At 38.4% G+C, this 16,225-nt stretch overlaps 1 protein-coding gene and 1 pseudogene across 1 annotated transcript; both read right to left on the minus strand.

The window, feature by feature from the left end:
* Window positions 1-558: 558 nt before the first annotated feature.
* LOC113724108 (flotillin-like protein 6) lies at window positions 559-10,310 on the minus strand (annotated as a pseudogene).
* A 2,014-nt stretch (window positions 10,311-12,324) lies between these two features.
* Window positions 12,325-15,681, minus strand: LOC113726971 (beta-hexosaminidase 2-like). The gene is made up of 2 exons (XM_027250899.2): window positions 14,771-15,681; window positions 12,325-13,383 (listed from the first exon to the last, which is right to left on the minus strand). Exons 1-2 carry the CDS (start codon window positions 15,561-15,563, stop codon window positions 12,425-12,427), a joined length of 1,752 nt encoding a protein of 583 aa, XP_027106700.1. The 5' UTR covers window positions 15,564-15,681; the 3' UTR covers window positions 12,325-12,424.
* Window positions 15,682-16,225: the final 544 nt, after the last annotated feature.

Here is a 16,225-nt window from a genome sequence, read left to right on the forward strand (position 1 = left end):
CATTCACAATATGACATTGAAAACAACTGAAATCTATAGTTTCCCTGTAAATCAAGCATCGAATATATAATTAGTCATCAACTAATGATTATTACCAGCTGAATTTGCAGCCTCCATACCTGAGGTTTTACCTCCTTGCTCTTTGATCTAATATCCTCACGAAATAATGTTCCAGATACTTTTTGCATAGACTATTGAAAGCCTCAAACAGAATGTAATCATTTTAACTTCTTTTAATCTAAACGAGAACAAAGATTCAGCAATATAATCATGGACTCATGGTTATCCAGAAGAATTGTAAATATGCTTGGACAAACATGCATGAATAGGGAACAGGGATGAGCGATTTGAAAACAAGCAAAAGGTAACGCAGTAAGATATAATCATAACTGTCAACAAACAAAAGCTATTATAAAAGCCAAGATCAAAGAGCAGTCTACCTTAGGAGAAAAAGAAAAGAGCTAAGAGTATGTCTACTGAAAATATAAACCAAGCTTAGACTAGTGCAATGTAGTAGACTAGTAGGTGAAGTCTTAATACTAGATATGGTTTTTATTACTAGTTTGCTGGCTGGCTGGCACTAGAACTGGGGAGACTGCCAATCCAAGCTGGAGGCGACATGCCAGTTTGTTCATGCACGGTCTGAAGCAAGGGTGGCAATGCCCGGTAAACTGATGCTATCTCTTTCATGGCTGCATTTCCTGTTCCTGCTCCATCTATGGCTTCTCCACCATTTGACCAGACGCTGATCTTTGGTTGCAGTCCACGGATTGCTTCGGCATTGATTTTGGCAATGTCCTTGAACATACCACCATCAATCATCAAATAATCTCTCAAAGCATTGTAGTTTCCACCAAGTGATGTCAACAGGGTTCGGATATAAGCCCCTTGTGCTTCTGCCTGTGCCACCATTGCTTCAGCTTCTTTTCTTTTTGCATAAAGTTCAGCTTCTGCAGCTTGTTGCCTTGCATAAAGTTGAGCTTCTGCTGCTACTCTTTGAGCCTCAGCAGCTCTTTCTTTCTCATAGAGGACTGCTTCAGCTGCCTTTTGTTTCATGTAGAGATCTGAATTTGCCTCTTGAACCTATATTTTTTTTATAGGTAATGGCAATCAATGATCCACATAGAGACATCAACACGACATATGCAAAAAAAATTAGGAGTGTTAAATCTGGAAAGCTTCAGATGATCTGAAAGCATCACATGGTTCAAAAAGTGGAATCGACTCCATTTACTTTGAAATATGATCATCTGGTGGTAAGGACATGTACAAAACGATAATTGTTGCAGTAATGCTTGCAAAATGTGTACCTTAATTACCTAAATTCCATGGGATCAATCATTATGAGATAGAGACAAAGAATAAGATTGCAATCATGATTGACGTTATCAAGGGAGTAAGGAAATAAATGAGGTTCAAGGGATGGAGAGTTTTTCATTCATATGAGCAAAAAGAGAAATTCATTTTGAATCTGTTTTGAGTTAAAAGCAAGACAGAAATCCGACTGATGGGCTGCAGTTATTTCGCTTTAGAATAGAAGAAGATTTGGAAAGTACTCAAAGACTTGTCCTGTTAACTTATTTCCAAATTTAACAGCACGGAACGAGTAAAAGTTTAGACTTAATGATTGAATGAATGTCATTGCAGGGAATGAAACTATAGTAATTGAAGTACCTTAATATCATAGTCCACGCTCGCTTTGCTGAGATATTGGGCCTTAAGCTGCTCAGTCTTGGCCAATGCATTCTTCCTCTCAACTTCCTTCTGCAACTCTGCCTCCCGTATGGCTACACTCTTTTCAGCCTCTACCTCAGCCAACTTTGCCTGACGAGCCCACGCAGGCCGCAGCCTTCTTGGTTGCTAGCTGAGCATTTGCCTCAGCAACATCAGCCTCCTTCTGATTCTCATAGATCTTCAATTGGGACTTCACCATGATCTCCTGCTTTCTCCCCTCACCTTCCCTTTGCGTAGATATTATCTTTGTCTCGGCATCAATTTTGGCAGCATTTTGAAGCGTCAGTCCTTGCCTTTCCTTGGCTCCTATTTCACCTTTCATCTTCGCTTCAGCAACATCAATCTTTGCCTGATTTGCAGCCTCCATTTGAGTTTTCTGCCCCAAGTAGGCGAAATACTCATGTCCTGGAACATCAACTAGTTGCTGGATGTTAGCATTGTAAATTGATAGGTTGCAATTTTATCATTTATTTTATAATTAATTTCTCCTATTACTTAAATCAATGTGAATTAATTATTAGATTCTACTCATTTTTTGTAATTTACATTTATTTCCGGGAGTAGAATAAAAATGTCACAATCAAGGCCAATTTGATAGTCATCGGGAAAGAGTTCAAATAGCAGGCAATCAAGGGGCATTCTTGGAACAAGAAAATGCAAGACCTTATTGGTAATTTTGACCGAAGACAGCAACTAGAAAAAGGGGAAAAGAAAGCAAACCTGAAGGTCTTCGGCTTCCTCTCGTGCGGCGGACGCCGCACAGTAGGAATAAGCACTTAGGAAATATAGAGTTTGCAGAGAACAAGCACTATCTTTTTTGTTCCTCTTTGACTTTTCTTTTCAGTATTTTTTGTCCTTTAGTAGCTTTGCACCCTGCGCATGTCAGGGAGAATTAGGAATTAGCTATCACTTCTGGTAGTTTGCTTTTCTTATCGATTGGGACGAATTGAATTTTCTTAACTCTCGGAGACGATGGCCGCGACTCTTGTTTTAATTTTGTGTGGATTTTGTTCATCAATTATGAACTAATTTCCTCACTCTAGTCAAGGAACAACGGATGCTTTGGGTCGTCTAAAATTGTGAGATCGATTTAATTTTATCTGTTTCTTTTATTTATTGGTATTTGCATATTTCTTGGTTGCTATGCTTATGGTTATTTAATTAATTGATTGTCTTGGATCCAGATAATTAGTTGATTGGATAATCTATTGTCAATTAGGGCATTAAATCCGTAATTGTTTAATTGCTCTAAAATAGTGGCAACTGGCATGATTAGGTTTGTGTCAGGGGAATACGCGGGCTAATCTAAAATAACCCTGGTAGTGTGTTATTTGATTAGAATAGGGCTCCTCTAATACGTAAGGCAATTGGGGAATTAAATTCTATGGGCGTACCTAGGATTATTTCTCAATTAGAGCAGTGATTAACGGGCGTACCTTAATCATCGACACAGTAAGGAGGGGTTGACTGTCATCGCTTGTTTGGCAGTTATAACCTATTTATTAGTAAATAATTGGAATTGCCTTTGCTTATCGATGATCAATTAGGTGCACCATTACTGAAGTTATTTCTTGGCTAGATCCTTAATTATCATTCATTTGATTTTAGTAATTTTTTTATTTAGTTTTTAGTAGTTTTTTAGATTTTAGTTGGACTTCTTGGATTGTCACATTCTGCACAAAAACACCCCCTTGTCACTGTGAACATGAAAAGAAACAATTACTCCCAGTCCCTGTGGATTCGACCCTGCTTACCACTATTTACAGAAATTAATTTTAGTTTGAGCAGGTTTTATTATTGCACAGGCTTCGACAACCTGTCAATTTTTGGCACCGTTGCCGGGAACTGGTGTCAGATTAATTTGTTTCTTTTTGAGTTCATTTTGTTTTCATTTTTTTATTTATTTTATTTCTCTTATTTTTTTTTTATATAGTTTATGGCTTCTAACACTCCGTATTTTGGTGGTGTATTGGATTTTATTTCTGGGCAAGGCGATGAGATTTGTTTTTTTCCTGAGTTTGCATATGCAGAGGCAGTAAACTCTATTAGAAAAAGAATGGCTGCTGCAACCTGTAAAATTTGTTATGCCAGGGATTATTCAACAGGTATGTGCCCCGAATATCAAGATAATCTGAGTGTCCCATTCAATAATTACGGAGATTTTTCACCCTGGTCTCAAACGTGGTATGACCCTAATCCAAACGGGTATGATCAAGGATGGTGGGATGACTCCAATTATAATTATGCAACGGAGCCAATGAATTTTCAGCAGTATGAGTCTCAAGAATCGTCATCTCTGTCAGGTATGTATTTTGAAGAAATAGTTGAACCAATAACTACTAACACATACCAATTCCAACAGGAGACACAAATGAGGGATGAGATGACGAAGGATGCAATGAGTTATCTGGCAGATCAACTATGTCAATTGACATCCAGAATAAATCGATGGGCTTCTCAAATGGAAGAATTGCCCTTGAAAACCATTGTTGATCTAGAAGAAAATGAGAGTGCAACTTGCTTGACTAGTGATGAGGAGACGCAAGAGTGTCAAAATGAAAAATCTACAGATGCAGTTGAAAAAGAAGCCGAAAAGGAAGAAATGGAACCCCAATCGCAACCCATTCACGTGAAAGAATCCAGTGAACAATCTCCAAATGCAGTGACATCTCCTCCACTCCTTCATCAATATTCTCCTGACTCTTACTTCTCAATTCCTGTTAATGAAATTGACTTTATTATACCAGATAATTTTGAATTTCATGACAGGAATAAATTAAGAGTGGCGATGGCAAGATATCTTGAACCAATAACTGCAAGCGAGGGAGGAGTGAACGGAGAATTCAACTTATCGTTGACTTGTTTGGCGCCATTTACTAGTCCATGGAAGCCCGTAGCTCGTATGCTCAAGGATTATTTTATTTATGAGAGTTATCAGGACTATATAGAGGATGAAGCATTAAGACGAGCCACACGATTTTATCCTCCATGAATAAAACATGATAATGTCTAGCCAAAGACATTAAAGAAAGGCGCTCATTGGGAGGCAACCCAATTTCTTTTAGTTTATGTTTGATTTTATTTGTTAGTTTAAATATGTTTTTCCTTGAATTCGACTGATTTTGGGTTTCAGTTTTCGTTTTTGCTGATTTATAGGTGCCCTTCAGTCATGACGCGCCCGCGTGGTGATGTGCAGGAAGCTTACGATCAGAAAATTCTGAAACTTCTGGGAGCTCTCTTGCCCTCATGACGCGCCCGCGTGGTGATGTTCAGGAAGCTCACGATCAGAAAATTCTGAAACTTCTGGGAGCTCTCTTGTCCTCATGACGTGCCTGCGTGGTGATGTGCAGGACGCTCACGATCAGAAAATTCTGAAACTTCTGGGAGCTCTCCTGCTCTCTTGACGTGCCCGCGTCACGTTCGCGGGAAAGGTAGGGATTCAAAAAAAAAAAAAAAAGGATAAAATAAAAATAAAAGAAAAGAAAATAAAAAAAAATGAAGTAACCATTTCTTATCACCGTAGCTTTAGTTTCCAATTTTCAATTGTCAAAAAGAAAAAAAAAACAACAAGAAAAAAAAGAGAAAAACTTTTTTTTAAAAAGTCGAACTCAAAAAAAAATAAAATAAAAAATAAAAATGCAATTTCTCTCTTTTTCTTTTTTTCTTCTTTTCTTTCTTTTCTTTCTTTCTTTCTCTTTTCTTTCTTTCTCCCCTGCTGCTCCCCTGCTCTCTGCGCACGCCTCAGCCGAATCCATTTACCACCACTACCGCCGCACGCTCGACCAGCCCAAGCCGCCGCCATCGTTGCTGGAGTCGCGCGCCGCTGCTGCTCTGCGCGCCTCTCGCCATCGCCACCTGCCAGAAAACCAGTCCGCGTCCGCCATCCGTTTCGCCACTGCCGCTTCAACCAGCGAGGAGCGCGCCTCCCTCGTTGCTCTCCCCGCTCCTGTACGCCGACCACCAGCCGCCGCGTGACCTGCCGCCGCCACCATCAGCTCGCGGAGCCCAAGCTCCGTGCGTCGCTGCCCACCTGTCTTCGAACCCCACCGCAGGCCGCTTGTGTGTGTCTCTCTCTCTGGCGGAGGTATTTGGCCTTTATTCTCCACTTTCTAATATTGCGTGGTGCTTCCTCGTTTGCCATTGTTGGACATCATTTAGCTGTTGAATTCTTCCTCTCTTATTGGCTGATTAATTGGGAGCTGAAAGCTTGGAGTCCTTTGTCACTGTCCAATCTGGATTGTTATTGCTTGATTTGTTGACTTTTGAAACTTTCACTACGATTTCGGTTGATTGAGGTGTGCATTCAGTCTTTCATCAAAAAGAAAAAAAGAAGGGGGGGCATTGGTTGGAATATTCTCACTTGAATTTATTGCTCCTTTTGAATTGAGTGAAATGGTGCAATTAATTGGCCAACTGGAGCCATTTGTTGGGATTTTGGGTGAGCTGAGATACTGCACTTGTTTGTTTAATTGGGAGGCTACTATACCATTTACATTGCTTATTCCAGTTCAGTGCATCTAATTAAATTGCTGGGAAATATTCTGACCATTGCTTTCAACTACTAGGTTCGTTGAGGTTTCTTTTGGGATTCTGGTTGAGTTATTTCTAATATTGCCTATTGAATCAGGAGCTTGTGCTGCTTAATTTGCCCTGTTAGGAGCTGGTTTGCTTGTTAGAATTTTCTATGACGGTTAACTAACGTGTTCATCTTAGTGACTTCAACTATTTCGTTGGGTGGAAGTGAATTCTGTGTGGTGAACCATTAGGTCGTTGAGATAATTTCACTTGCTTTTGTGGGTAGATGCCTGATTGCCAGTTGAGGGTATATATTGAGTCGTTATTGCCGAATCACTGCGCTACTGTTGCCTGACTTGTTGACTTGTTGACTGCTAGGGGCAATTGTTGAGCTTTTGGGTGCAATTGTTGAAGTTCTTGGGTGGGCTGGAATTTTAACAATTGTCTGTGATATTTTGGGAAGAATCTCGGCCAGTGTTGTGCTTGTTGAAGTTTTGGTTGATTTAATTCGGCAACTGCATTCCTTGTTGGCATTAGTAGTTTTTAATCGAGTTTTTGAGGACATTCTGGATGTTGGTTTATATTGCTGATTTGGAGGAACAGTGTCTGTGATTTTGGTCTGATCATTTGTGAAATTTGTTGACTCATTTGAGGACTTATTTGTTTCCTGGGTTTGTTTATTGACTTCGGTGGACTGGGTTCCCACTGACGGTTCCTCTACTTGCTCTATTCATTGGAATTCCAGTCGCCTGTTGCTCTTCTTTAGAGGTTTAGAATCTTTCTTGTGATTAGATTAACACTTGGGGCTATTGCTTTACTACTGCTCTACTCTGCTATAGCAATTTCATTGATTTTGGACTATGTTTTGCACCAGTGGTACTGGTTGGGAGTATTTTGATTAGCATTTATTATTTTCAATTAGTTGGCTACCTGATTGTGATTGTGTGGTTATTCTCCAACTTCTATACTGCTATTACTGGAATTGCTGCTTTTGAGTTGAGAAATTAACTGTCTACTTGGAGGCTTTGTTGAGATTTTGGGTGGACAGAGTTTTGCATTTGCTGGTTGAATTGAGTTGAGATATCTCAGACCTTGGCCGCGTACTTCTATCACATCAGTTTCCGTGCACCATTCCCGCCTACCCTTTCGCCACTCGTGAGGGAAGTTTCGTTGCCCTCTTCGTTTTAATTGTTTTAATCCCTCCATTGAGGACAATGTAGGATCTAGGTGTGGGGGGGACAGCTATACTAGTTCTTAATTTTTAGTTTGTTATTTGTCCACCTCATGTTCATTTTTTTTTTCTTCTTTTTAGTGATTGGCTCGTAAGTGCATGCCAAGGTTTGATGTTGGATTATTGTCTCTGTTTCTACTATTGCCAATTTTAATAATAAAAGGGTATCAAGTTAATGTGGTTGAATGCAAGAACATCTCTTTGGTGAATATCAATAATTGTTTTACTCTTATAATTTTTGGTTAACTTTCATAGGCATAGGGAATGATTATTGGCATTTTTAGTGAATTGGTCCGGTTATTAACTTTAGTTCTCCATGTTTGAAAATGAGGCTAGCTGATGCAAGTTTTCTTTTGGTTCTTGTGTTATATTGAGTTTTCGTGATTTTTAGCTATGAATAAACTTGACTGTACTCCGCTATTAGTTACTACTGAGTAACCGGGGATCTGCACCTAAAAGTGTTGATTCTCGCGTCAAAAGGTAGTAATTCCTATGAGTACGTGGTCACGTGGCGATAGAAGCTGAGTAACCGGGCTCCTTCATCTGGCCAATGTTGGAGTTCGCGTCAAAAGACTCTAATGGCTAGCGACTAAGCCTTTTGTTACTATTCAAAAAAAAAAAAGAGAAAAGTAGAAAAAAATGTGAAAAAAAAGTGAAGGTTGTGTTAGTGTGTAATAAAAATCAGCTTGCCGAATTATGGATTTAATGTTGAGATTTTGGTTAATAGTTGGACCATTTGCTGATAAATGTTATGCGTTATTCCTTTTTCTTAGATTAGTTAACATGAAATTAGAGGAGTTTGTGGTTTAGAAGCTAACCGAGGTGATGTTTCTTGGACTTGACCATTGATGCTTGATTATTATTTTTCTTCTTGGTATCTTGGCAATTTGTTGGATAGAGCAATAGCCACTATCAAATATTGGTGCTTGTTTACTTTTCTTATGCTTGAGGACAAGCATGGTTTAGGTGTGGGGGAAATTGATAGGTTGCAATTTTATCATTTATTTTATAATTAATTTCCCCTATTACTTAAACCAATGTGAATTAATTATTAGATTCTACTCATTTTTTGTATTTTACATTTATTTCAGGGAGTAGAATAAAAATGTCACAATCAAGGCCAATTTGATAGTCATCGGGAAAGAGTTCAAATAGCAGGCCAATTTGATAGTTATCGGGAAAGAGTTCAAATAGTAGGCAATCAAGGGGCATTCTTGGAATAAGAAAATGCAAGACCTTATTGGTAATTTTGACCGAAGACAGCAACTAGAAAAAGGGGAAAAGAAAGCAAACCTGAAGGTCTTCGGCTTCCTCTCGTGCGGCGGACGCCGCACAGTAGGAATAAGCACTTAGGAAATATAGAGTTTGCAGAGAACAAGCACTATCTTTTTTGTTCCTCTTTGACTTTTCTTTTCAGTATTTTTTGTCCTTTAGTAGCTTTGCACCCTGCGCATGTCAGGGAGAATTAGGAATTAGCTATCACTTCTGGTAGTTTGCTTTTCTTATCGATTGGGACGAATTGAATTTTCTTAACTCTCGGAGACGATGGCCGCGACTCTTGTTTTAATTTTGTGTGGATTTTGTTCATCAATTATGAACTAATTTCCTCACTCTAGTCAAGGAACAACGGATGCTTTGGGTCGTCTAAAATTGTGAGATCGATTTAATTTTATCTGTTTCTTTTATTTATTGGTATTTGCATATTTCTTGGTTGCTATGCTTATGGTTATTTAATTAATTGATTGTCTTGGATCCAGATAATTAGTTGATTGGATAATCTATTGTCAATTAGGGCATTAAATCCGTAATTGTTTAATTGCTCTAAAATAGTGGCAACTGGCATGATTAGGTTTGTGTCAGGAGAATACGCGGGCTAATCTAAAATAACCCTGGTAGTGTGTTATTTGATTAGAATAGGGCTCCTCTAATACGTAAGGCAATTGGGGAATTAAATTCTATGGGCGTACCTAGGATTATTTCTCAATTAGAGCAGTGATTAACGGGCGTACCTTAATCATCGACACAGTAAGGAGGGGTTGACTGTCATCGCTTGTTTGGTAGTTATAACCTATTTATTAGTAAATAATTGGAATTGCCTTTGCTTATCGATGATCAATTAGGTGCACCATTGCTGAAGTTATTTCTTGGCTAGATCCTTAATTATCATTCATTTGATTTTAGTAATTTTTTTATTTAGTTTTTAGTAGTTTTTTAGATTTTAGTTGGACTTCTTGGATTGTCACCTTCTGCACAAAAACACCCCCCTTGTCACTGTGAACTTGAAAAGAAACAATTACTCCCAGTTCCTGTGGATTCGACCCTGCTTATCACTATTTACAGAAATTAATTTTAGTTTGAGCAGGTTTTATTATTGCACAGGCTTCGACAACCTGTCATAAATCAGAAGTCCAAACTGGTTCAGTTCCAACTGAACCTTCTCAAACACCTCCCGCTTGAAATCTTTGGTGCCTCGAAAGATTTCTTCCATAGTCATCGAAGCCGCAAGAACACGAGTTTCTCCCTCAATGACACCTTTAACAAGTTCCTTGACATCATGGGAATCGCGCTGCTGATGAGAAAGAAGCTTGGCATACTTAACGAGGCTCTCATAATCCTCAACTTTTGGACCTATGGTGAAAACAGCAGGGAGAAAGAAGGCTAGCTTCTCGGCACTCATTGCATTGACTTTGAAGGTGTAGTTTACAGGGGTAACATCAATGACGCTACATTTCTGGAATGGCCAGATAATCGCTTTCTTTGTAATCTTTATGTCATTGACAAAAATTCCGGTGATCACTAGAAACTCCGATGCTTGTGCAACTCGATACATTTTGATTTCAGCGATGTTCTATCCTAAGACAGACAAGGAGAGAACCATATATATATGTATCTTCAAGATACCAATGAACTGACTAAAAGATACAACGCAATGAAGTACATTTATCAGAAATCAACAGATTAGACAATCAAAATTTCACATCATGGGAAGATACGAAAGATCATCAAACAACCAAATGATCGTAGAGAAAATACGAATGTGCAATGTTGTTTCTCAGCCAAATGATATTTCTTGCATCTTCTGACTGACTAAAATCAAAGTAGGTCGGTCCTTTATATATCCTGAAAACTTTCAAACTGGACAGAAGTTTTAGCTCTGCATACATACTTCTTCTGATTGAATGCTTAAGCAAAATCAATAAGGTATAGAACATTGACAGCCGACAGCAAAAGACCAACCAAGTGAAGTGATAATCCTTTCACAAAGGTAAACTGGAGAGAGCATGGTCAGAAACTGTAGTTTATACAAAATCATCCTGCAATATCGCATATGGTTTTAATTTCAAATTTCAAGTATACGTTATTTTTCCTCTGTCACCAAAAGGTAAATGATGAAATGTAAACATTCATTCAACAGATTCATTGAAGATCACACGTTATTAGTAAGCAAAGAAAGGATGCCAAATCAAGCAAACGATTTCAGAGCAGAAAAAGAAAAAAAGAAGCATAACCCAAATTAGCTTCCATTGATACCACTCGTCAGCGAAATCATAACAATTACTACAAGCTAAACACCAAAGACCCAAAAAAAAAAAAAAAAAAAAAAAATCTGATTAGAACTCCAAAAAATTGTAAAATTATAATTAGACAATACAATTATTACAAGGGAACGATGTCCTAAATAACTGCCGTTTTTGGACTTTAGACATAAATCACTACCAAATTAGAGAAATTTTTGTGTATGCTTTGTCTATATTCAGAAAGAAAAAAAAAGTTTGTTTTCTTTTTCTTTCTCTTTTCTTGTCTTGGGATTCAAAACCTGACCACCTTAGATAAATCCTTTTCTCATCACGATTAGGGATTTAAAAGCCACAATTAATTACAGAAAAGAAAAAAGAAATCTGGAAACATTACTGAAAAGCTCAACAAAACAAGGGTATCGATTTTTCACAGAAAATTGAAGAACAGCGTGGGGGTGTAAGTAGTAGAATAAACGAGGGAAGATCCCTCCTGGCTTATTTCTAAAACTCTGCTCTAAAGAAACTTCTACATGGGTTTGATTTAGATAAGGCAATCAAAAAAGGATTATCTTTGTTATATCCTTACAATAGAATTGTAATTATGATCATAGTGCATTTCGATCGGGAAACAGAGACTGTAGTTTCTTGCAAATCAAACTACTTTTTCTCATCAACACTGCCCTGGAGGAATTGGATCCAAAAAAAAAAAAATTTATTGATATCTGCACCTATTGTTCAATTTTACTGATACTTACACCCTCATAAGTCCATTTTTAGTTTAGGGCACCATCAAAATATGAAATTTAAGAGCGTTTAAAATATTTATACGGCTATTAACATATTTTCATGACGAATATATGAACATAACGGTTTATGATTTATTCTGTACAAAGCACAAGTTCTTTTTCTACTAAGTCTAAAAGTGAATAAAAGATTAAAAAGGCTACAGATTTAAAACTTAATTTTGTAGTACACTTTTTTTTTTTTTTTTGGTTGAATTGTAGCCTACTTTTACAATTCATGTTGGGCTTAGCAGCTAACACTGTGTTGATGCTCGTTACATCATTGCATTTTCCTTGGATTTTCTTTTTGTTTATCTAGATTTTGTACACGGCCAATTTAGTTCATGCAAAGAAATCTGCAAGGATTGTACCTTAACATAGCACAATTTTGCTGCCAATGTTGATTTGAAAGGAAGCTGCATTGGCCTTGCACAACAATACAAGGACCTAAAAGGAAATAGTTGATGTTATGCAGCAAGAGCAAAATTTATCCACAAGACATGTATTCATGAATTTTTATAGAATGCCCCCAAGTATCTCTCAATTTCGTACTATGAATGTTGAAATATTTGAATTAATCAGTAGAATTGTTTACAGCTTTACAGATTAGCAATTGAACCAATGAAGCTGAAGAGGCAAATCAATTAACTAGCTAAAAATGGATGAACTGTATTGCACATGCCCGGGTTTCTAATGCACCAGAGAGGCTGAATTGGTTCAGCAGCTATTCCTCTAGTCACCATTCTGTTCCTCCATTCATTCAACCTATCTGTAGCTTCTGCATACCTCTTCCTTCCTGTTGCATCCCGGTTACCGGACCATAATGCTTCAGCCATTGCTGATGCTCTAGGCCAGATCCGAGAGTCCAAAACAGTGGAATCTGCCTGTTCGGACCATAATGCTACCTCTCCTCCTAATACCAAATTAGCTGCTGACTCATTTAGTCCATAGGTGATATCGTAGTTGTAGATAGTTTGCCATGTTTTAAATGGCGCACACCAGGAACCTCCATCCCCTATGTCAGTACCAGGTGGCTGGTCATATCGAGTATCATTTCCGACCCACCCTCCATGCCCACAGTCCAAGTAGTAGTAGTCTGCAGATGACACAATAACCCGGTAACCAGCTTCAGTGAGCTTCTTAGTGTTGCTTGGTCCGTTGTTCCACGTTTGGAAAATGACATTCTCTGGGGGAAGCAATGAAGGAGAAACATTGACACTGGCATCCAACAGAACGTCCTCCCAGTAGACCACTGTTCGATTTAGGGAGATGATATAACGCAAGGTTGAATCAACAAATATTTCCAAAAGCCGGCTGAGAGTCCCATTCTTAGCAACAAAAGCTTGAATTTCTGGGTCAGTTATCCAACAATTTGGTGCGATCTCATCAGCTCCTCCATGATAGTATGAATCTGGAAACATGGAGACCACGTCATGGATGACATTTTTGGCCACTTTGTAGGCGTTGGGGCTTAGGGGATTTAGCTGGCCAGTTCCTGGTTCAGCTGCCAAGTGATCAGTCCAATCTACTCCAGCAGGCCACCACATCATGTTTGCACAAGTTACAATATCAGGGTATGCTAAAGCCCATGATCCAGTGTGTGCTGCAAGATACGAAAATCAAAGTCATGTTGGGCAAATTCAGTTTTACTACCTAGTCTTTAAGTGCCAAACTTGATATTCAGCTTGACGCAGCTTTTTATCAACAAGCTTTCAATGTTCACACAGTTTCATCCTCTAAGCTACTAAGTTCATTTTGTCCATTCATACTAAAAGTTTCATTCATCTTATAGTCCCCAAACTTCTGTATACTATCCCTGTCATGGACTAGTAACAATATCAATTTCAAAAGCCACTTTCTGCTGGAATTGAACCTAAAAGATTTGACTATCATTGCAGTTTTACTTTGGGATGAAAAATGTCAAAATTAATTAGTGAAGGATGGAAAAACTATGAATCCTATACTAATCTAGTATACAGAGGAATAGGTACATCTTTAAATTGGTAGCTAGCTGATTATAAGTATCTATGTATTGGTATCCTCTCTAAACTTATATTACTCAGGAATCCCTCTTTCCGTGATTGCTTGTCCAAATTCTTATATCAAAGAACAGAAAGGAGATCAATGTTATCGAAGTTCATGTGTTTTACAGGTGAAGCTTTGCAGATATCAACTTCATTTACATCACTAGTTGTCATCTTGCTAGACTTCATTCCATTCATTGCAGAAACAGCCGTGCTATTGCTCTATAATACCCCATAAAGGACAACTTTATGATACCCCATGTGCACTGTTTGCAGAATATGCACAATTTTGCTAATATCATTGGCAAATTTCCATGGCAAGTGAAGTTAGGTTGGGGTAGAACAGGAAAGTGATCGTCTACAAGCCCATTCCAATATTAGCCCCTTGATCTAAAAGGGGAGTTCTTGCAACAAGAATAAGTACAATATAAAGCGACCTATCTCTCAAAAGTTATCAAAGCGAGAATTCGTAGGCCGTTTTTAGTACTGAGCGAAAAAGCTAGTAAAACATTTGCACTATGCCACTGTCATATGACCTGTATCAGGACTTTGAACTCCTATGGTAATTAAAGAAAACCAAAGAGGATTATGCAACCAAAGTGGGTCAATTTCACTTTGCACCCTCCAATTATATTCAGATTCTCATTTTGGTTTTTAAACTTCAAAAACAGGACTTTTATTCCCTAAAATATAAAATATGTCCCACCTAAATAAAATCTTTGATAGGGATGAGACAGATATTATATATAATTGAGACAAATTTTATGCCTTTAGAGACTAAAATGAGACCAAAAAATATTTTTATATTTTAGAAACTAAAAAAGTAAGAAGAATATTATACTTTCAATACTAAAGCATTCTGTTTTTGAACTTAGAAATCAAATTAAAAATTTTTAATCATTTTTCATATAAAAATACCCTGTCGAAGGAAGACTTCAAGAAAGACTAGCTAGTTCACTGACTCACCGGGCATATCAATCTCGGGCACAACTCTGACTCCATATCTCATTCCAAATTCCACCACCCTCTTCACATCCTCCGGCGAGTACTTCATCTCCTCTCCGTAGGCTCCCTTTCCGGCCAGCTCCGGCTCCGACGGCAGCACCAGAGGAAACGACTGCGAGTCCGTTATGTGCCAGTGAAAAACATTCAACTTATTCATACTCAAAGCCCTGATCAATCTCTGCAAATCGGACACACCATAGAAGTTTCTTGAGGTATCCAACATCACCCCTCGATGATGAAACAAGGGTTCATCGTGGATATACAAATCGCAAGCCACTCTTGACGGGTTGCCGAAAATCAGCTGAGAAAGCGTCTCCAGCCCGCGCATCGCGCCCCATACCGTTTCTGCCGTCAAGGTGGCCGTCGTCGATTGCTCGGGGGATGGAATGGTGAGGGTGTAGGATTCATTGACGCCGTGAGTTAAGGGTGCAGAGTCGTCAGTGACTGTGATGGTGAGGGATTTTAACGGGGGTGATGAAGTCAGATTGAGATGTGGAACCACTAGTGGGTTGTAGTGTTCTTCGATGAATTGCTTACGGTATCGGTTGGCAGCTTGATGAAGATATGGGTTTAAAGGAAAATGGATTTTGAAGTTCGGAGAAAGTAAGGTTATTTGAGGGTGGGGCCATGAGAAGGCTGTTGGCTTAGGCCAAACGTTAATGGGGTAACTGACGGCTGAGATTTGAGGGGATAAGGTGATGAAGAATGCAAGAATGAGGAGAAATGTGAGGGGAATACCAATTGCAGCACCCATTTATTGGGCGATTCAGCAGCCCCTTTTGGTTGGAATTTAAGAAGGAAAATGGAACTGCTGATAAGGGATGATAAGTAATAGTAGTAATAGTGATTCTCCTATTTATAGATTCTCTTTAATGGAGTGGAATTGGGAACTCTTACAGTAAGCGAATAAGAGTAGCATATGATTGCCAATTGCAACCATTTTATTTGTCGTTTTGCTTGTGTCGTTCTTTCCAAAGTGATGACTTTTTGGTTTTTCCTTTTTTTTTCAAGGAAAAGCTTTGGTGGATTCGACGTCAATCAACCACAAGATATGCCTCCAAATCATAGATTATATACAGAGGTTCGGTTATGCCTCAGAATCAGAGATTATTTATGGAAATTTTTATAAGTCTATTGATACAATTCTCACGTCGATAATGAGAGATACATGATTTTTTGTGATGAATTAATCCGTTCTTATCAACTGAATTAATTGATGTTGAAAAATTTTTTTGCTGGCTACGGATTGTCTGCGCTTCCTTCCTTTTAAAGGCAAGTTTTTAAATTCGGACCGATCAGTGAACCGGAGAGGGGGTCGGTTTGTGGTGTGACCAACCGGTTCATTGATTTTTTGCTTTTTTTTTTTTATAATTTTAGTGTTAAGTACTTCACAGCTCTTCATTCTACACTTGAACT

The sequence above is a fragment of the Coffea arabica genome, chromosome 2c (assembly GCF_036785885.1).
Source record: "Coffea arabica cultivar ET-39 chromosome 2c, Coffea Arabica ET-39 HiFi, whole genome shotgun sequence".
NCBI classification, from domain to species: Eukaryota; Viridiplantae; Streptophyta; class Magnoliopsida; order Gentianales; family Rubiaceae; genus Coffea; species Coffea arabica.